Here is a 21,261-nt window from a genome sequence, read left to right on the forward strand (position 1 = left end):
AATAGCCAGACACCAAACAAGAAGCAACAGGTTAACTGAAAAATTTGTATTTTATTTTAGACATTTCTGTGAAGACCTTACAATTTATACACAGCCAGTTGGGGAAAATAGTTTATGTGCTCAAATATAAGTACAGGACATCTGATGTTGCAAAGTCAGTCCAGATATAAATATATTTTAATGTGACACGTTTACATTGCACACAGACATTAGGCCTGTGTATGAACATAAAATCTAAAGTTATTAATGAAACAGGTCTTGAATGCCTCACATGAGACCACACAGCACAAAAATACAAGTTAAAATGAATCCTCAGTGCCAAGGGAAAAAAACAGTGATGCAAGGCTTTCATGTAAACTGATCATCACTGCACACAGAGATGTCTCAGGCAGACACCTCAATAACATGGTCTATTGCTTTGTCACAGTGATTGCAAAGAACAAGTTGTGCAACTATGGCACAAATGTAACAGTGACCCAGCAAGCAATAGAGATTCACTACATTTTCTTTCCAATGGAAGCTACAGCAGCAGAAGCACGGCTCAGTTCTGACACCAAAGCAGCAAAATACAACAACAGCAACAACACAAGCACAGAATGGAACGGCACATGGCAAATGCACACATACAGAAGAAATGTGAGAGTTCCACAGAATGTTGGCAGGTTCCTAAATCTTGGGGTCCTCACACAGGTTGCAGCCAGGCTTCAGGTCTTCCTGCCTCTCCATCTGAATTGTGACCGAGTGGAAGTTGTAGGAGGAGAAACAAGCCTGTGTCACTTCTCTCAGGACTGACTGAGCGTCCACTGAGTCATCTGCAGAGGACGGACGTCAATGGAGACACCACATGGTTATGAATGGTCAGAACTGGCAATTCATTGAAGAAAAAAAGTATTTTTTTCTTTACTGTGAAGATTAACTTGATAAACACATCTTTCAACATTGCTAAACATAGATAAAAGTACATTATGAGTTGATGGTAAAGTGTTGACAATGTTTTTTTAAACTGCTACAATTTGTTTGATCAGTAGCTATGCCAACAATCTTGCTCAAACACGCTGGCAACCTCAAGATGAAAACACTTTTCACTCTTCCTTATGATAAAAATCAGCTTTTTTTTAGTTGAAACCAGGAACCAATTGGCACATACAATGCAGTGTCTAGAGTCTAATACTTGTCATTGTTCTTTCACAGGATTGCCTCCTTTTTAAAATTACTTTTTATGGCAGCCACAGAGGTCAATTGTGGAATTATAAATCAAACTCTGAACAATTATGAATTATGAGTGAGCTACATCAACCATTACTAAAAAGCAGCAGAACAAGAGAATAAAGATGATTTTGAAAATTTTCAGTCAGCTCAAAAATTCTGTAGAATTGTAGGACTGTAGATCAATTCACTGTTTAGTCAAATGTGCATCTCACCTAAGGCTACATGTGCAGACAGCACGGCCTGGTTCATGGTGAGTGCCCAGATGTGAAGGTTGTGGACGGCCGTCACCCCCTTTACTGCCAGCAAACTTTCACGCACCTCGCTGTATTTCAGCCCTGGCGGTGCGCCTGAGTCAAGAGGATGAAGAAGAGGCGTAAATTTAAAGACCATTATAAAGGCTACATGTGAGATGTGGCCTGCAGCCGGAGAGTGGTGACCTCACCTTCCATCAGGACAATAATAATGTCCCTCATGATGGCGAATGTGGTGCACAGGACAAATAAGGAGAAGAGGAAGGTGCAGATGGGGTCGGCCATCTTGTATTCTGGCTGAACAGCAGAAAAAGAAAGCAAAGAAGTTCAACCTCCAAACGGCACTGTGGGTTGTTTTTTTTTCTTTTGCAGGCTTCTTCGGGACTAACCTTGAAAAAGATGATGAGGGCACTGACGAGCACGCTGATGCTCTGCAGCAGATCTCCCACCACGTGGACAAAGGCCGCTCGCACACTGGCATTGACCTGCCGGGACCTTTTTCCTTCAAAAATGTTCATTATTATTAATCATTATTGGGTTAGAATTCTTGCCCATTCAAAACCCCTAAAAGCATTAACATACTGTGATTGGCTGCGTTTGGCTCGACGTCCACATGCTCATGATTGTTGTGGCTGTGATTGGCGTTGTGGTTTTGTCCTTTTTTCTCATGACTGTGTCCGTGTCCATGTGAGCTGAGACCCCCGTGACTGTGGCCATGGCCGGACTGGTGAAGGGTGAGGGCCATGCTTAACATGGGAGAGAAGAGACAAAACTCTTGATAACCCCTGATATTGTTCAGCTTAAAAGACAATTATTCCCTGCATCAGTACTTCATATCATATGCATTTCTAGGTCTTTATTTTTGTTGGAATCATGAAGCCCTATGGCGTAGATTCACATAATTAATTCAAAACTCTGCACAGTTTCAGAAATCAGTACATTTAGCCCTGTGATTACAGCCTCCCAGAGCAAAAGGTTTCATCGTCCTGTTAACTTGGCACTTTGTTGGACGTTATGAAAAGTTTGGAAAGAAACAAAAACAAGTCGGCCTCGGACACTTAATGCTGATGATTACCTGGGCATTGGAGCCCATTCTGACATCACAAGAGACTGATTTCCAGAACTGTGTAATACAGCAGACACAATCTGCAAAGCAGATAATTTCTGTGGACTTCACTGGCAGGCCAGAGATCGACAGAGAACATAGTTAAAGGCAATTTTTGCTTAACATGGAGCCTTTGACTGAAAGTCAAAATTGCTGCCTTAAAAAAAAAGGGTAAATTGTACTTACATAATATTGGCCAACACTGCACAACCAGAGGTGATGAGCATGACGGTACCCTCGATGGTGTAGTCGTTGCTGATGAGACGCTCCACAGCCAAGTAAACTAGCACTCCTGTCACCAGCCAGATAGTGAAAACTGAGAGTAGAGCGCCCAGGATCTCTGCGCATCAGTGAGCAGAGAACAACACCGCAGCTGGGTTAAAGCACTGAGGGGAACTTGTTGAATGAAGTCAAAAAGAGAAACACAGACATTGCAGGGGGAAAAACAACCATTCGGTAGCAGCTATTGAAAATATATACTTTGTTTGCGTTGTTTTGACTGTACCTGCTCGGTGCCAGCCATAGTTAAGCCGGTGTGTTGCGGGTCTGGAGGAGAGCCAGAGGGACAGCAGGCTGATGATGAAGCTGAAAAAGTCCACTAGCAGGTGGGCGGCATCCGTCATCACTGCAAGACTGCCTGCAAAATAGCCACCTGCAGGAAAATGATCGGTTGTTTTTTTAATACTGCATTATGGCCGTTCATTTGTTGCCACCAGAAGTCAATCAGTTCAAAAGAAAACAATCAAAGTAGGTGCTTGTGGGATTTTCTTTTTATTATTATTGTTAAATAAAAAGCAGAATGATATTTTAATTTAGTGATGTTTGCCACTGCATAGTCTTCAAAGAGTAAACTGGACCTGACAGGTGCGGGTTGGTCTAGCTCTGGATCTGACCAGCCAAAGACTTTTCAGTGGGACATTTCACAAAAATGAACCTGCTACTTTTCAAATTGTGTAATCACAGCATTGTGAAATCATGATTCATATGCAAAAAAGGCCCAACCCAACGCAGAGAAGGCATCAGGCATAATCACTGGTTTCAGGGGAGGAAAGAAGGACGGGACTCACCAAAAATTTCACCGATCATGAAAATCAGGCAGATGACGGAGGCCAAGCACAACCTCTTCCTGGCAACATTCTTCTCACGCTCTCGATCCTCCCGTGCATGACTGTTGTCGTGGCAGTGCTTGATGGCAACAGTAGTGCCGTCCAGATGTGTCTCCATGTGGTGGGGAACCCTGCAGCGCACATACAAAGATTGATTAGACTCCTCTGTCATATCTGACAAAGACGCCACTAAGCCACACCATATTGTCCTCTATGATGAAATCATTGAGGAACTGAAATCACAAGTTAAAAAAAAAAAAACGTTGAAAAAATAACTCCATTAGTGGAGTTGTGAACTACACTTTAACACAATTAGTCAGCTATTAATAGTCACTGAATAGCATGACATAAACAGAAACAAACATGAATATCTAGTGAATGCTTTCATTAGTCATTAGTGACCAAAGAATTAATTAAACTTAATTTTTGAAACCAGGATTGAAAAAAACACCAGGTCAGTTTCTCCTTAACCCGCCTGACAAGTCTCTAGCTGTTAATACTTCCCATCTTTTGTTCTTCAAAAAAACGATTTTTTTTTTTTTTTTTTTTTTTTTTTGGCAAGAAAATATATACTTTTAAATTGGCTCATGGATCACCCTCCAATAGTTTCTCAGTGGTACCAAGAAATATTTAGAGGATTGCCAATTGAGAGACGTTGTGCTAGAGCCAAGGGTAGTCAAAATTCTTTTAAAGAGAAACGGAAATCTCTATTTAGCGATTTACCAGATGACCTGGTTACTGTGTCTTTCACAGGGGGATACAGTAAATGCCTCATCATAAACTATGAACTTGCATACCCCTTTTCCTTTCTTTTTTTCTCATTTCTTTTCATAATTCTGGACAGAATGAAGCAAGGCCCTGCCTCCACATCGACTATTCACCATTACCTGCGTAAGCCACGCCCACGACACGCTCGGGACCCAGGTGTGTTGATTGAGAAGATCACAAAGTAAACAGTGGACGGAGAAATAATATAATAGCCATTGTGTCTCTTCTTTTTAATCCCCCTGTGTTGGTTTTGCACACTGTGCTAATCGCTGCAGGCCGCCAGGCCCGTGCGGAGCAGAGGGGCGACGGAACGTGAGCAAAAAGAGGAGGCAGCTGCTCCCGGCACAGTGGGCGCTCGACAAAGGGAGACTGTGTGGATTCCCATCTGATTTACGTCAATTACAAGAAGTGGCGTGCGGAGCAGCTCGCATTCATCTGGGCACAAAACCAGTTATAAATGCTGTGTGTTTCTATTAATATTAATTCAGTTGGGCAGCTGAGAGTGAAGAGTCTTACCTTGTCACACTGGAAGTGTTCCTCTCCTCAGAAAGCAGGGGGAGCTTCTCTGAATCCTTCTTTCTGAACATGACCGGTGGTGTCTCGGATGATGAGTACTTTCTTAAATAAGTACTTTCTAAAAAAAAAAAAAAAAAAGTTTAAAACACTGCCCAAAGAGACAGGTAAGATGTCAAAGTTTTGCCTTGACCGCCACCAACAAATTGAAAAGAAGAAGAAAAAAGTTTTTGGAATCTGTTCTTCTCCTGGTTGTAATGACTGAGACAGCGGCAGGACTTCTGAGCAGCCCAGTGAAGGTGCCTAATATCCAGCACAGCCTTGTGACCGGCACCGTGTGCGCTCGAACCGTGTGCAAACTGCGCGGCCGCTTGCAGTGCTGAGTCGGGTGGGACCGGAGGAACAGGCCGCAGCGGTCCGAAAAGCGTCTGATATTAAATAATGTGTTGGGAAACAGGGAGGATCCTGCCAGGGTCTGTGGGAGTACGTGTTTAGTAAAGTTACCACACTTGTCGTGACATGACTTTGAGTTCAGTTGAAATTGCGCCACAATTTTGATCTCTATCTTTACTTTTGCTTCTTTTTTTTTCGACACGTCCTCTCCTGTTTTAAATCGTTGTTGTTGATGATGATGATGATGATGATGATGATGATGATTAACAGTAAAAGCACAGTTAATTTGAAATCTCTTTTATACCCAATTCCTCTTGTTTTCTATTTTTTTATTTTTTTATTTTTTTATTTTTTTTAATCTGAAAAAAAATATGTAAGTAGATTTTTGCTTAAAACCTAAATTTGGGTTCAACCTAAAGGTTTAATTTGCAGGGGAATTTTGGATTTATTTATTTTTTTAATTACATTTTTATTCTTTGAACGGAAATAATTGCTTGTGGCTTAGTACACCGTGAAAACGTCATGCGTGATGCAGATGGTTGGAATTGTTTGATAAACCTAATGGACCGCAATTGAGTTTCTCCCGTTCTGCAGCGAGAGGATAATGGACCTGTAGTGACAACTTTTTACCACAAGATGGCGACATTATTCAATGACGTGTGCAATGGCATGCTGACTCTCTCGCTCTCTCTCACATAAACCCAAACGCGCACACACACTATTTATAGTAAACCAGATATCATCTTTACATAAACTGCCCCACTGATGTTCCTCTCACTTATAAGTAAAAAATATTGTGAAGAATAAAACTGTAAACTCAGACAGGCATGACAAAGAAATTTTCCAGTTTTTCTTCATTAAAAAAACAAAAATAAATTGAACTGTGTCCATCCCAGCAATGAATGGTTATTTCACCAATCACTAAATCATGTCACTGCTCTGACGTCACCCTTCTCTGTGAGGGGAGGACACAGACGGCAGTCACACGATGAAACACGGAGGCAGCCTCCATTGTGAGTTGCTCTGGATGAGGTCTCAAACTGGGGTCTGTACGACTCTAAAAATAGCTTCCAATGTGCGTTTTTGGCTATTTCGGTGGGAGAGGGTTCAATGGGCGCCAAAGGGAGCGAGGGCCCTGTGGTGGTGGCGGGTTCACCAAGGTGTCGTGTTTGTGAGGCGGACGATGCCGAGACGTTGCCAGGGGCTACAGGGGGGGAGCAAAATGGTACGAGAACAGTTAGTTACACATGGCTGTTCAAGCTGTTCTTAAGATCCCGAGCCCGTGGCGAGTCACTCGGCGGATCATGAGAGCTCCGCTGACAATGTGGGGCTGTGTGTGCATTTTTGTGTCGATGCAAATGAACCCAATGGAGCCAAGACCAAGTTTTAAAAAATAAATAAATACACAACTCGGACAAACCACCCGCCTTCTCCTTAACTCTCCATCCAAGTGTGTGCGAGTTATTTGTGTGTGTGTGTGTGTGTGTGTGTGTGTGTGCATACCCAATAAAAAGGCCGCCAAGTAGTAAACACCACCAGGTCAGGCATCTGGACAATGCACTGACGTCAGAAATGCCCCATCACATTCAGGCCCTAGTGATGTCTGTTCACCAAGGAGCTGGCATGTAATGTTGGGGAAACAGAAGGCAAATAAAAAAAGGGGGGACAGCAGAGGTTTGGGGAGGGGTGGAACGAGTGGAGAGAAATAGAGAGGGGGACCCTTATAAGTCTCTAGAAGTCCCCGGGACTCATCCCATGACACGCAGACGAGGCTGAACTCCCAAACAGCCGAGACACAGCGAGACACAGGAGAGCATTCCGACAGATCACTAACCCACAGCACCTGCGGCCTGACATGATGGAAGTGGTTCTCACCCAACTGCGGGACTTCTCCTGCAAGATCCCCACCTTTGACGACCGTGAGCCAGTGGGACAGAGCGTGTGCAGAGGTCCTCCCCGTAGGGCCGAGTGCCTCAGCGAGGCTGCTGAGGGAGGCAGAAAGCTGGACATAGAGAGTGCACTGGCCTGGCTGAGGAAGGAACTGGTAGGACCCATGCAAAAGTTGTTTTTTCAATCAATTTAATTGTTCTTAAACAAATTCTCAGCAACGCTTGCAAAGATTTATGCTGAGGAGCTGCTGTAGAATGAATTGAGGTGGTATTAATGCTTCTTTATGGTCAAACTCATCTGAATGATGCTCTTTCCTTTCACTAATAGAACTATGAAGACTCTTACTTTGATTTTACATGCACAGAAAGTACCTCAGCTTTCAAATGGAACACACTGTTGCTTTTTGAAAGATGTCAGAGTTACATGTAAAAAATTTAGAGTTACTGCTGTGAAACATGGTTCAAGAGCAGGGGTGGGCAAACTTTTTGACAGAGGGCCTGGAGCAGCAGCAGATGAATGGAGTGTTTTGGTGAGCCACCTCATAGGAGGAAAAAATCTATCATGAGATATGTAGACATCATGTTGTTTTAATTTCAATTGAAAATGAACCAAAGCAAAGTTGCAACAAAATCAATGTCTTTGAGACCCACAGTATTTTGCTCTTATGACTCTGAAAACACTGAAAACATGGAGGAAATACAGCTATTTTATGACTTACTGACTATTAATGTCATTTCTTCAAGTTTGGCAGACCGGCTTCAGAAGCTTAACGGGCTACATGGCCCCCGGGCCGTAGTTTGCCCATGCCTGTCCATATTAACCAGATAATCATTAGGCTTCAGGCAGTTTTTTTTTTATCTCTTCTCAAAAAAGAAAAAAAAAAAAGTAAAATTACACACCCATTTGAACATACCTGAAAACATTACTTGCCTCTCTCTGTGCAACAAATACTAGTGTGCGTGTCTGTTGAATGTTATAAATGCTGAGGGAGTTATTTACACTTTTTCTTCCACCCCTGATGGCCGAGCCATTTGTCACCACAACGGAGTGACCTCCCAGGTCATCACAATGGTTTGTGCGTGTGTGTGTGTCAGACAGAAGTTCGAACTTCTTGTCTTTTTGTTCCCGAGATCCATGTAGGTCATGTTGTTACAACGTCAGGCTCCTTTCAAGCCATCCTCTCCCCTGTGTGTGTGGGCGTCTGAATCTGTTGTCACCTCTGTGTGCAACTGTGGGCTCATTGTTAAAGCCCAATATATCACTTGGCGTTTAGCACAGTCGCCCAGACGGCTGCTCATGGTAACGATGTGTGCCGACCCTATAACGGCAGCCAGTTAAAAAACAGGACTGGGCCAGTTTAACGAGAACTGACTGTGGAACACCAAATAAATGACAAATAACTACAGGGAGCTTTGGTACGCAGTGCCACAGCTCCCAGAGTTCCATCAGCTTCTTGCAGACGGTTCACTGATCAAAGTTGTGTCGTTTAAAAGTGAAACAAACTAAAGTTTTCAGAATAAAAGTTGCTCTCTGCTGGTCCATAGCAGTATTTGACCTTTAGGGCACCGTATTACTCCCATTAAAAATAACAATGAATTTAATTCCTCTAATTTTCAACAATGAAAAAGGCAGCACAGCTGAGCTAGAGCCCAGACTCAGAGCATCACTGTAATTATCAGAGAAAAGAAATGCAGATTGGGCCCACAAGGTTTTCTTTGTTTGGGACATTCCTCAAATCTAAAGACAAACTTGGACTCTGAAGTTGGAGGAATTCAGAATATATTATTTTACAATGCAGGCAATTAGACAGCATTTCATAAAAAAACAAGAAAAAGAATCGACAGAAAGATAAATTTGCATTTGAAAGGCGCTCGAATGAAGCGGCATGGTTTCACACTGAGCATGATCCTGTTGCTGAGCTTCAACTTAAAGGACTTTCAAGTTTCTTCTGGGAGAGTGGAGCTATTATTGGCATCTTTTGAATGTGTCATTTGGAGTTTAATGTCAGCAATTCTTTGTAACTTTAAATTGCGTATATATTTATATTTCTAATTAAAATGTGTCCTATTGTGCTTCAGATGGAGTTGCGTTCTCAGGACCAGGCTCTGATCCGGCAGCTGATGGAGCTTCACTCCGGCATCCAGGAGCTCAAGCAGGAATTGTCCGAGGAGGAAGAAACTGACGAGGATGAAGAGGAAGATGAAGAGGGAGCCTGTTACTGGGACTCTGAGAATGACGGGGGAAGCGGCAGCATCTACTGCAGCTCAGGGGAAACAGGCACTTCCTTCCTGAACATGAGGCCGAGGCGCTACACGAGCGTTTCATCGAAGAAAGTGTTTAGCAGGAGGAGCTCCGTGCCTTGAAAACGTCTATTATTATAACACTTCTCAGCTCCCGTATACTTAAAGAAACAGACGAGGTGGAGCCAGATATTTGGCAGTTTCCCACCAAACAAAGTTCCCCCGACCCTGCTATTTCCTTTGGCAAGTGAACAAATAATAAAAAGGTCAAATAAAGAATGATTTGAATATAACATCAGAATCGAAACAGCAATTCAAACATATTTTCATGTCAATCTTGTCAATGTACAAATATATGCATGTATAAATCATAACCTACTTATGACTTAGCCTAGATTTGAAGGTTGAAAACAAAGATGGGAAGTCTAAAAGACTAAACCTGTCAAAGCTGTTTTATCACATTTAAGGCTAAGAAAAAAAAAATTAAAATAAGCTAATGCTAGGTCATGCATAGTATGTAGTTGCTTTAACTGTTAGCTGTAAATATATCTATAGAGATGTTGAGGGTTAAAAAATATGATAATTAATGTCATCACACTCACATCAAGATAAGACACTTTTTTTACCTTATGAAGTGTGCAAAAATAGGCTTTTGGTTACTTTTTGACGCTTGGAATAAAAATTTTCTTAATTAATGAAGTGGAAAAACTATTTGCAAGTTGTAAATATTTGGTCCAATCGAGCAATTTCACAACTGGCGAAATAAAGAATCGATGAGTCAGTGCACTTTGTTTTGTTGTTTTTATTAAATTGTGGCAAGAATGATTTCTTATTGATTTTACATTCACAAGTCTGGTTTCCAAACCTTACAAAGTACAACAGGTTGTTTTAAGAATCTGCATAAGTGCAAAGATGTCTAGAAAATACAACAGTAATGCAGCAAGGCATTAAGCATGATAATAGATTTTTTGATTTTTTTTTTTCCCTCTATGCATGTCTTTTTTTTTACCACTATACTTCTCAGCCTTTTCAGTAAGATTTCAATGGCTCATTTTGGCCATTCCTGCCTCCTTCCTGGCACCCATGAACAGCATTTCCCTCTCTGTGCGTCTGCCAAAGCCATTCCGGCGCAGCAGACTCTCATCTCGGGACTGCCCCCTCTTGATGGTCATTATCAACTTCTACACCTCCGAAACTCTCCCTCCTCAGTCTTTGGATCTCCGTGTTTAGCCCCAGCAGCGTCTGAGCCAGCTGAAGGTCCTGAGAGCGCATCTCCAGCTGCGAGTCAACAAAAAAAGATCCCAATCAGCACTTTGTAGGCCATAAATAAGCACAGAGAACAAGATAACCAGGCAAAAAAACTTTTGTAGAGGGTAGTTGGAATTCTAACTTACCAGCTCCGTCCTCAGCCAGGTCAGTGCCCCGTCTATCTGCGCTCTGCGCAGCTCCTCGTTGGCCTGCAGGTTCCTGCCGATGCTGAGCGGCCTGACAGAGGCGCCTGACTCTCGATGATCAGCCCTTGATTCTCCGGCCGCCCTGAAGGCATGAATCAGTTTGCTCTTGATGTTCTCCAGGACCATTGTGGACAACGTATCCTCGCTGTGGCTGTCCCGGTCCATGCTGAGAAGGTACAAGTGAGCATCCAAAGTGTTCCCGTTGGTTTTTGCCTCGCCCTCCGTTGTCCCTGGCAGCCTGGCGCACTCAAAGTCTTCACAAACTGGGAGATCGAGAGCTCCCTTTGGCTGCCCTGTGAGAGCAGGAGCCCAGAGCACAAGTCTGTCCAGCAGCTGCAGTCATCCCTTTCTGTCCGTGTGCAGCTGAACTGGCTTGTTTCGTCATTGTTACTATGGAGAGGCTTCCCTCCGCCTGCCTGCCTGCCTGCCTGCCTGCCTGTCTGTCTGCCCCATCTCCTCCTTCTCCTCCTCCTCCCCCTTTTGATTTCGTTAATAAGAATGGTGGAACATCTTGGACAAAGACTATTGTTGCTTCCTAAAAGGAGTGAAAAGCACCCCCACACCCACCCACCCCTGCTCACTCCTCGCTCCAACCACCACTGCCCACTCCCCCTCCTTTTTTCTTCCAACTCCTTTCTCTCTTTCTTTATCTTCCATCCAGCAAAGAGCTGCCCCTCCACCCCTCCGCGCACCCCCACACCCCCCGGCCAGTCTCCTCCCGCCCAGTTCCAGTGTGAGAAATGTGTGTTCCGTGAACTCTCATTTGGCTAAAGTGTAAATGTATGTGTGCGTGCGTGCGTGCGTGCGTGCGTGCGTGCGGAAGGCACACAAAATCTGTCACCACTCCTCCCCCCTACCTCCCCTACCACCACACTCCTTCTCCCTCCACCTCCCGTCACCCCAGTGTTCTCTTTCATTACTTCTCCCTAAATAAGATCTGCTTGTCAGCTTTGGAGACGGACAGGTTGTGCAAGGAGTGAGACACGGCCCCAGTGTTGGCCGATTCACCAGCACAAAAGCCGAGCCACGGTGAAATATAACCGGGTCCTTTGTGAACAAGTTAAGTTGCTTTTCCCTGCGGGGGTTTTCTGCTCTGTTCTTTTGGCAGCTGTGAGAATTTTTGCCCCCTTGACTCCTGCACCACGATGAGATTGAGGCCTTAGTGTATCTCCCTACCTGACATGTTGGCTCTGGCTTCGTCTCACTCGCTAGGTGCTGTTGAGCCTTTCTCTTGGGGTTGTTTCTTTCGCATTCTAAAGAAACCTTTTACTCTCTGTGCGCGTGTGTGAAAGACGCATGGACAATCCTGTCAGGGAGAGAATAAAGAGCATGTGTCAAAGGTCAGATGAGGTGAAAGCAATCGTGTCCATTGTAGTTTTTTTTTATTTTTATGAGGGATTATGATAATTTAAGGCCTGTATTGACATGCCAATGAAATCCCATGTTTTTGTCATGTAAGGAAGAATAAAAACATTGAATTGAATTCATTAATTAATTCATCAGTTGAACTCATTAGCATCTTGAGATTTTAAAATCACACAGGGAAGTGATTTGTATTTTTGTTTTATATAAAAGTCTATGGCATGTCTTACGATTCGCTTAACTTCATCACTTCTCTTATTGTTGAGGACTGTTGACATCAGAACCAAATGTCTATGAACTGAAATTTGCTGCCTCCTGGTGGTTTGTTTTATAGTCTGGTGAAAATGGGTGAATAGTCCCAGGTTCTCCCCATACCAGTTGCAGTGTCTGATATGAGGATGTGTGATGTTGACTTTAATATGTAACAGTTCATTTAATTTAATTGAATAGCACGTATGATGCAAAACCGGTGGGCAACAGAAACAAGAAAGAATTGTGCAGGAATTTACAGTTCATCACAATAATTTGGTGTCTCTCCTTCACAAGACTGTGGACTGAGAGTAGAAAGCAGTCAAATTCAACACATTTTGTGATATGTACTGATACATGAAGTGATATATGAAAATAATCCTAATTCTGAAAACTGAATCTGAATAAATTGTCTAAGAATGGGGAGCAAAGTGGAGCATGTGTAGTGAAGTATATATGCGCAGAGCATAACGCATACCAAATGACAACTCCAAATTCGTTCAACCTGTAATTATTTCTCTCTTTTTTTCTTCTTCTTTTTTTTAATCCCCCCAATTGCTGAGCCACTCTGCGCCACACCGGTGCGGGGCTCAGCCTCCCTCCGTCTCTCCTTCATCAGCGCCCCGCCGAGGGGAGGGCGCCATCTTGAGTGTTGTACCCGGAGGAGGAGGGGCGGAAAGCGGCCACCGTCTGCGGCCGGTCAAACGGGGACAGCGCCCAGAGGCTACCCGGTAAGGTGTCACCCATGTATGACACGACTTCCACTTTGAATTGTGTCTGTGAGTCGTGTCAGGCTGAATCGCCCGTGTCGCTGTCGGACGGGTGACGGCTGCTAACGCTAGCCGTACTGCAGCATCACCTGTTGGGATGCGGCGGGCGGTATCAGCGGCCGGTGCGGTGTTATTGTGGCGGTCGGTCAGGTTATGGTCGTAATTGCCTCCTGTGAGTGACAGCATCTAGTGTTCTGTAATTAATCAAATATGACCATTCTTTTTATATAAATATATATATATATATATATATATATATATATTTTTTTTTTAATTGATTCTAATAGTAATATGGCAACTGTATGTGTACCAGGTGTCGCGGGTGCAATGTATTACAAGGGGGATTGATCTCTGTTACCTGTGAGACACTACTCAGTATTCTGACATCATTGTTAAGGTGACAGAATACTTTTTTGTGTCAATAGGAGTATTGATTTGGGAATTTTTGAGTATACACACAGGCATACACACACATATATGTATATCGATATATGTATACATTTATATATATATATATATATATATATATATATATATATATATATATATATATATATATATATATACATATATATATATACATATATATATACACACATACAGGGGTAGGTATATGTAAGTTTATACTTCTTCCTACCCCTTTTCGAACATGAGCAATATTATTCTCTTGTGTATTTCACTGGTGTTTGCTTATTTATTCTTACCTTGCTGTTTTGGTTTTGTTTCCTTTTATTCTCTTTCCTACTTTATATGTTCGAGGAAAAAAAATAAATATATATACACGTTTGTGTACGTTGTGCGACTTTAATCATTTTTAATATTCGTATCATTCATAATTATTCATTGGCTTAAAATTTTAAAGCCAGGTGACTCACTGAGTCGGAAACAATTCCAGTTTTCTATTCCACCATGGACAAATTCGTTTTATTTTAATTTAATATTTCGGTGTAAATTTATACATTTTTAACATCCTTCATGAAATGCAGTCCTGTGTTTCCATGCTAATGCGGAATCTTACATATTAGCAATTGTTTAGAGCATTCACGTAACAACACAGCATGTGTTGTGTAGATTAACTAGTTTTTGTTACCTATATTTATTTCACGCTTCACCTGTTGTCCCATGTTCTCTCCACAGGCCAGTGGCCTCCCCCTCCCTTTTCCCCTTGCAGTGAAGAGGCGCTAAGACAATGTTCTACGCCCACTTTGTCCTAAGCAAACGTGGGCCGCTGGCCAAAATCTGGCTGGCAGCCCACTGGGACAAGAAGCTGACCAAAGCACATGTGTTTGAGTGCAACCTAGAGAGCAGCGTGGAGAGCATAATCTCACCCAAGGTCAGTTTTTCCATTCACAACCTTCATGAATACAGCTTTAAAGACTTTTAAAATTATTTTATGCTTTCTTATCCCCAACGTTCACATTCTGTGATTGATTTTTTTTTGTGGAAGATAACATTCACCCAATTTTTATATTTTGCTTCATATTGACAACACTGCCTGTTTTAAGGTAAAAATGGCTCTACGGACATCTGGGCATCTGCTGCTGGGCGTGGTGAGGATCTACCACAGGAAGGCCAAATACCTGCTGGCAGACTGTAACGAGGCCTTTATTAAGATCAAGATGGCGTTCAGACCAGGTGGGAGACAACATGTCCATCATATAACCGCACCGTGTACATGATTGACACTTCACATTCTCTTCTCCAATCATTTGTTGTTCCAGGTGTGGTGGACCTTCCAGAGGAGAACAGAGAAGCAGCCTACAATGCCATCACGCTGCCTGAGGAGTTCCATGATTTCGACCAGCCGCTACCCGACCTAGAGTGAGTTGAGCGACCACATATCAACCTGATATCACAGCAGGTAAGGTTTCTGACTGAGCGCTGGTTCTGCTGTGTTGCAGTGACATTGATATTGCACAGCAGTTCAACTTGAACCAAAGCAGGGTGGAGGAGATCACCATGAGGGAAGAAGTGGGCAACCTCAACCTGCTGCAGGACAATGACTTTGGTGAGCACTTCCGAGCTTTCACCAAGGGCACGTCAATGTGCTTTCTGTGTAAGACACCTACATCATACTGAGAATGATTTACGGTGCACAGCCGACTTCGGAATGGACGATCGGGAGATGATGCGGGAAGAGAGTGCCTTCGAGGTGGACATCATGGGCGCGTCGGCTTCCAACCTTCTGCTGGAGGCTGAAGGCGGGACCAACCAAATGGCCGACAAGTCCAACCACCTGGAGTACGATGACCAGTACAAGGATGACTTCGGCGACAACCCCATGGAAAGCAATGAGGGAGGCATGCTGGGTACGAGGCCCTGTTTGTGTGTGAGATGCGTGTGCGTGCCGCATTAAAGATATCGGAGCTTTACTGAGAAAGATCTGTGTTTTGCAGTGGACAAGCTGCTGAGTAACGAGGACGGGGGCGGGATCTTTGACGACCCACCAGCTATCACCGATGGCGTGATGATGCCTCAGGACCACGGAGATGACGATGATGACTTTGATGCTCTCTCAGGTCAGTTTCACAGAGAACATCAGCCAGAAATAATTCCCACTGTGTAAAACGGCTCATATAAGACAAAGTCAAAGACAAATCAAATCATTAAGCAAGCAATTAAAATAACCGGAAAAAAACTCAAAGGTCATTATCAGTGCTTCACACCCAGGCAGTTACAAGGAAAGCCAACCTCATTGAAGTTCAGCCCCCACGACCCCACACACCTCTTGCACAAGTCCTTCCAACTCCTGCCATCAGGCTGCTGATACAAAGCCCCCTGTCCTGGAAAAACATCCACAAGAATTAATTCATACAAATTGCCATTCAAATTTTAAACACAAGTTTAATATTATCTATTTATCATCTATTTATTATTTTAGGGTCTTAAAAGTACAGTGTTTACATCTAATACTTGTGTTTTTTCACAGAAATCTCTGGTTTTATGTGGGCCACGTCAAAGACGATTTTCTGTCACGACAGATGATAAAATTTTTCTGATTCTGATTCTGATACTTGTTGTTGTGCGTTGTTAGCGGGGGCTCCAGACAGTCCTGACTCAGGCCCAACCGAGCCCCTACCAGCTATGACAGACCAGACAGAGCAGACCAACCTGGTGCACAATGAAGAAGAGACCTTTGCCCTGGAGCCCATTGACATCACAGGTAACACAGTAGTGGTATTTCTCAATCTCTATCAGACCTTCTCCAATTACCTGAGCTGATGTGTCTCCTTGTGCTGTGTTGCAGTGAAGGAGACCAAGGCCAAGCGCAAGAGGAAGCTGATCGTGGACAGCGTGAAGGAGCTGGACAGCAAAACAATCCGCGCACAGCTGTCTGATTACTCCGACATCGTAACCACGCTGGACCTGGCGCCGCCTACCAAGAAGCTGATGATGTGGAAGGAGACCGGCGGCGTGGAGAAGCTTTTCTCTCTGCCCGCTCAGCCCCTGTGGAACGCCCGGCTCCTGAAGGTGAGCGTAGCGCACAGATGAAGATTCATTTCTGAGTGACCGGCGCTGTGACGACGATCGTACTTTCATGTCTTCCCATTCATCTTCCCGTAGATGTTCACAAGGTGTCTGACGCCGCTGGTACCTGACGAGCTCAGGAAGAGGAGGAAAGGTGGCGAAGCTGACAGTCTGGATGAATTCCTCAAGGACCTGGAGAACTCTGAGGTGCCCAGAGAGGAAACAACGGGGCACCCGCAGAGAGACATCATGGGTAGATTATCATTAGAGAAGCATTTTTTTTTTTTCAATCAATGGGGTGCCGACTGTCAAATCCCCACTCTGCCCTGATTTGGTTATTGGTGACTTTAAAATCGTCTTCACATTTTTCCACTTTTTTTGAATTTTTGAATTTCCATAAACAAAGAAATGATTTTTGTTTCCACTAGCACTCTGTCAGTGCTGTACTTCCATCACTATATTTTGCCCATGTCAGGTTTTCCTCATGCTTACAGTTTGTCCCCGTCTCCCCTTCAGACCAGACCATCATGGAGGAGGCGAGCGTGCTGCAGAACTCTGCTGTGGAAGGCAGCAGGACGACGTTGGATGAGTCAGCCATGCCTCCGCCGTCCGCCCAGCGCGGCCTCAAACGGAAAGGCCAGGACACAGAACCAGCCCTTCCGGTCAGCACACATGGAAGCCTCAGCAAAACACTGAAGCACATGCACAACCATTACGCTGTGCCTTCGTCCTATCAGACTATACTTGAGTTCTATGAACATTATATTCTGCTTTTCTTGTGTCAAGATGGGAGCTTTGGACCAGCAGCAGGAGCCCCAGCAGCTCCAGGGAGCTTCCAGTACGCTGCAGCAGCTGGAGCCCTCCGCCGTGGAGCTTCCTCCAGAGGAGGCTGCCAACATCAGCCAGCTGATCGAGCTGGATCTGCTCGGCGACAAGGATAAGAAAAAGACAGACGATGATTCAGATGAAGAGGTTTGCCAAAGATTTACCGGAGAAGAAGTGTCTTAGCCGCGATGGGTGTAACTGCCTTTTGAATTGTGTGCCAGGAGGAGGAGGCGCAGGGAGGAGACCAGGACCAGGAGGAGAGGAGGTGGAACAAAAGGACCCAACAGATGCTTCATGGGCTCCAGGTTTGTTATTCTTGATTCTTTATTGAACCTGAAAACACAAAATCGGGGCACTAGAGGACACACAATACATTATTTCCTTAAATCATATGCATAAATTTGAACACGAACTACTCTAGACTCTTAATTACCAGTTTGGAGAATGTTTGTTGTTACCCTGAATTAAAACTGAACATTTTGAGTATATTTCTTCCCTTCAATCGCTCCCACAGAGGGTGATGACCAAAACGGGCGCCCAATCTGTCAGCCTCCTGGACCTCTGCAGGAACAACAACAAGAAGCAGGCGGCTGCCAAATTCTACAGCTTCCTGGTTCTGAAGAAGCAGCAGGCGGTGGAGCTCGTCCAGGAGGAGCCGTACAGCGACATCACAGCTACGCCTGGGCCTCGCTTCCACGTCATCTAGAAAACATCTCCCACAGGCTGGGGAAGGCAGGGAAAAACAAAACAATGTGGGGCTGCCAGTTAATGAACAAATATTTTTTTATTGATTTGTTCAGTGCTTAATGTGAAGTGGGGAGTGTGAGAGAGTATCTCGACTGAATGTCACATATTTCTTCCTTGAAAAAATGATCCAAATCCAAATATAAGACATTTTTCTATTTGCCTCTTCTTATTAATTAGTACTATGTTCATTTAAACGAGAGTGCATTAGAATGGTTGCTTTGCTTTTGAGCTGCATATGTAACCTTCAACTATCATAATGTTACTCTGGAGGAGCACTTTAAGCTTTTTATCTCAATGCTTCAGCTGTCATAAATCCCCACATCTTAATTCCTCAGCAAGACTGGAATTGGTAAACACACTGGAAAGTATGTTTAGTGTGTATGGGTGTGTGTGTCTCACCAACACACACTTATTTACATCTGTTCATTCAACGGTAGCATTTAAAAACTGCAGTTTGCTCAATGTGGAAATATTACTGCTGTTTGTAATTTTTGTGATTTCTTGTAAAAGACAACTGCACTGGTTTATATGTTGTTGACAATATCTTTGTAATATCGTATTATAGCCTTAGGGTGGAACTCTGATATATTTAAAAAAAAAAAAAAAAAAAAGGAAAAAAAAAAGTACAATCTTGAGAATTTTAACTGTTGACGTTAACGATGCGTCAGACATACTTGCATGAAACATGTACTTGGGTGAGCTTGTTCTAGAGCCTTTTAGTTTCCATGTTGCCTGTCAATTCTTGAGAAAACATGTAACAAAGATTCAGTTTGTCCCTAGTGCAATTCCTAAATGCAGCGATAGCTCAAGACCAATTACCAACAGTGTTCTCTATTTAAGTCTGTTCAATATTAGTTTCTGATATAATACATGAGTAATAGACTGAATTCATATTTCACCACTTGTCAATCATTCAAAAGTCTGAACACACTTAATGGTTAGAAACATTGTGGTTGTTTGGACTCTAAATTTACTGCACAGAAAAGAACCAAACTATCTGTCTGAGTGTGTCTTACATTTTCAATGGTGCCTGTAAAACAGTTTGTTTGCTTATTTGTATTTTATTTATTATTTTATATTGAGGATGAATCATCCAGATCTTAAAGAAAACATTGCAATGTTCAAATCCACGCCTTTTGTCTTGAGTTCTGTAAACTTGCAAGGTTTTCGAAATAAAACAGAAAATTATGACAATGATGTTTAAAAATCGTTGTGCACACACAGTGGTAATGATTTACATAAAAAAGACAAGAAGAAAATAGATTATGGGTATTTGTTTTAGATGTATGAACAAATCAATCGTAAAAATCTTAGACATTTTTAAACAACATGAAAAAAAACCTAATGGTTGCAGTCCTTCTCATGATGCACTTGTAACAACGGGAGCCAGCAGCTCGCCTTTTTGCCTCCTGTGTCGACTTCTTTTCTTCTTCTCCCCCTCCTCTGTCTTCTTTGGTGGCGTTGGCACGCCTTTCTTTTTTTTCTTCAGGCAGCTCAGAGGATTGGGATTGCTCTGCTTTCTCTTCCTCTTCCGACCCCGCCTCTCGCCGTCCTTCTGGCCGATGCCCTGCTCCTCCTTTAGGCTACGGATGCTCTCCTTCTGAGCCGAGCTCACCAGCTCTCCCAGCTGGACGGCCTGGACGTGGTCAAGGGATGTCTGATGGGGCTTGTCTAACACAATGGTGTTGACGATAATGTAGAGCAGAGGGACGCCCGGCATCTTCTTCAGGCCTGCGGTCACCTTTGAATCCTGGAGAGCACGAATACACCAATTCATGAATCATTACAACTTGAATTCAATTTATATGAATAAATGATCACAAAACAGCTTTTGTGAGGGATGACATTATTTTGCAAGGCCAAAACTAGGATGCATTTACGAATTTCTATGCAAGCTGGTTGTGCAGGAATTAGTACAATTTGCTTTATCGGAGAACAAGGAATGTGGAAATGTCCAGGGAAATCTCCTGACGTCAATGTTGTCAAATCAAACTTGATATCCATTTTATCTAAATCAAATTTTGTAAGGCTGGAGACCATAAACACTGCACGCTGTGTACTGGACACCACACACTAGATGCACACATGCGGCATACCTGTGTAGCAACAAAGTAGTGGTGAGGGTTTGTTTTCTCCAGCATGGACAACAGACACTCAGACGCAGGGACGGGGCTCTTAAAGTGGGCACACTTTCGCACTTGGAACCTCTGCAGGATGAGTTTGGCTCCATACAGATCTTTACCCAGAGTCTCCAACTCCTTCAGAGCACAGCTGCAAAAGAACAGCGTCAACGGTTTGCCCGGAAGTTTGCAGAGTTCTGAGATTGCATAGACGCAAAATTCGGTGTTACTCACTTTGTAGTACACAGCTGAATTTCTCCCATTAAGTATTTGGGCAGTTGCTCTTTAATCTGAATCTTGTTCTTCAGAGCCGCCTGACAAAACGTGCCGTCGATGAGGATCTGAAAGGGTTCCCTGAAGTTGAAGTTGTATTTGTAGAAACTCAACGTCTTCTTGGCCTGTTTCTGTCGTTTGATCTTCATTTTGGCAGCTAAGGTTAAACACTAGTACTTGTCCCTAACAGACGACTCATCTGGTTTGCGCTCCTTTAAAAAAAAAAAACGTCGTTTCACGAATATTATTTAACCCAAATCTTCACATCATCTCAGGTGGATAATTGGTCGCTGGTGTGGTCATGTACGGAACATGCTTGTTGTTCCCACGGCTATTGCTTCCGTTGAGTACAAATACTACAACAAAGGTTCCGCCTGTTGAGGCGTCACTCTACAAAACAAAATTATAAAAGATTTTTAATTAAAAAAAAAAAAAAAAAAGATACTGTGTGTATATATAGCTTATAACACAATTATTTTTGACATAATTATAATTATTGCCATTATCATTACATTGTT

The 21,261-nt window shown here is 43.2% G+C and overlaps 5 protein-coding genes and 1 long non-coding RNA gene across 7 annotated transcripts; 2 read left to right on the top strand and 4 right to left on the bottom strand.

Moving 5' to 3' along the window:
• Nucleotides 1-42: 42 nt before the first annotated feature.
• On the bottom strand, nt 43-5,350 carry slc30a8 (solute carrier family 30 member 8). Of its 2 annotated transcripts, none has more exons than XM_076011993.1 (9): nt 4,956-5,350; nt 3,633-3,802; nt 3,071-3,217; nt 2,752-2,905; nt 2,043-2,206; nt 1,850-1,962; nt 1,652-1,757; nt 1,422-1,556; nt 43-812 (listed from the first exon to the last, which is right to left on the bottom strand). In XM_076011993.1, exons 1-9 carry the CDS (start codon nt 5,024-5,026, stop codon nt 667-669), a joined length of 1,206 nt encoding a protein of 401 aa, XP_075868108.1. In that variant the 5' UTR covers nt 5,027-5,350; the 3' UTR covers nt 43-666. The 2 variants fall into 2 exon arrangements, with proteins under 2 accessions (XP_075868108.1, XP_075868109.1); XM_076011994.1 differs by lacking the exon at nt 4,956-5,350 and adding an exon at nt 4,559-4,868.
• Nucleotides 5,351-7,039: 1,689 nt separating this feature from the next.
• On the top strand, nt 7,040-10,067 carry LOC142877400 (uncharacterized). Its single transcript, XM_076012009.1, has 2 exons — nt 7,040-7,389; nt 9,314-10,067. Exons 1-2 carry the CDS (start codon nt 7,201-7,203, stop codon nt 9,596-9,598), a joined length of 474 nt encoding a protein of 157 aa, XP_075868124.1. The 5' UTR covers nt 7,040-7,200; the 3' UTR covers nt 9,599-10,067.
• Nucleotides 10,068-10,492: 425 nt separating this feature from the next.
• aard (alanine and arginine rich domain containing protein) lies at nt 10,493-11,370 on the bottom strand. The gene is made up of 2 exons (XM_076012010.1): nt 10,870-11,370; nt 10,493-10,753 (listed from the first exon to the last, which is right to left on the bottom strand). The coding sequence occupies exons 1-2, from the start codon at nt 11,092-11,094 to the stop codon at nt 10,616-10,618; spliced, it is 363 nt and encodes a 120-aa protein (XP_075868125.1). The 5' UTR covers nt 11,095-11,370; the 3' UTR covers nt 10,493-10,615.
• Nucleotides 11,371-13,110: 1,740 nt separating this feature from the next.
• rad21b (RAD21 cohesin complex component b) lies at nt 13,111-18,354 on the top strand. The gene is made up of 14 exons (XM_076011984.1): nt 13,111-13,271; nt 14,448-14,643; nt 14,816-14,945; nt 15,032-15,131; nt 15,212-15,318; nt 15,410-15,619; nt 15,707-15,829; nt 16,345-16,473; nt 16,558-16,781; nt 16,875-17,031; nt 17,295-17,440; nt 17,565-17,750; nt 17,825-17,908; nt 18,118-18,354. The coding sequence occupies exons 2-14, from the start codon at nt 14,500-14,502 to the stop codon at nt 18,307-18,309; spliced, it is 1,932 nt and encodes a 643-aa protein (XP_075868099.1). The 5' UTR covers nt 13,111-13,271; nt 14,448-14,499; the 3' UTR covers nt 18,310-18,354.
• On the bottom strand, nt 14,892-16,228 carry LOC142877404 (uncharacterized). Its single transcript, XR_012923840.1, has 2 exons — nt 15,758-16,228; nt 14,892-15,629 (listed from the first exon to the last, which is right to left on the bottom strand). It is a non-coding gene; the product is annotated as an uncharacterized LOC142877404 (long non-coding RNA).
• A 1,035-nt stretch (nt 18,355-19,389) lies between the features above and the next one.
• On the bottom strand, nt 19,390-21,112 carry utp23 (UTP23 small subunit processome component). Its single transcript, XM_076012006.1, has 3 exons — nt 20,705-21,112; nt 20,447-20,621; nt 19,390-20,100 (listed from the first exon to the last, which is right to left on the bottom strand). Exons 1-3 carry the CDS (start codon nt 20,890-20,892, stop codon nt 19,711-19,713), a joined length of 753 nt encoding a protein of 250 aa, XP_075868121.1. The 5' UTR covers nt 20,893-21,112; the 3' UTR covers nt 19,390-19,710.
• Nucleotides 21,113-21,261: the final 149 nt, after the last annotated feature.

The sequence above is a fragment of the Nelusetta ayraudi genome, unplaced genomic scaffold, assembly GCF_046127955.1.
Source record: "Nelusetta ayraudi isolate G7.1 ecotype Tasmania unplaced genomic scaffold, CSIRO-AGI_Nayr_v1 ptg000135l, whole genome shotgun sequence".
NCBI classification, from domain to species: Eukaryota; Metazoa; Chordata; class Actinopteri; order Tetraodontiformes; family Monacanthidae; genus Nelusetta; species Nelusetta ayraudi.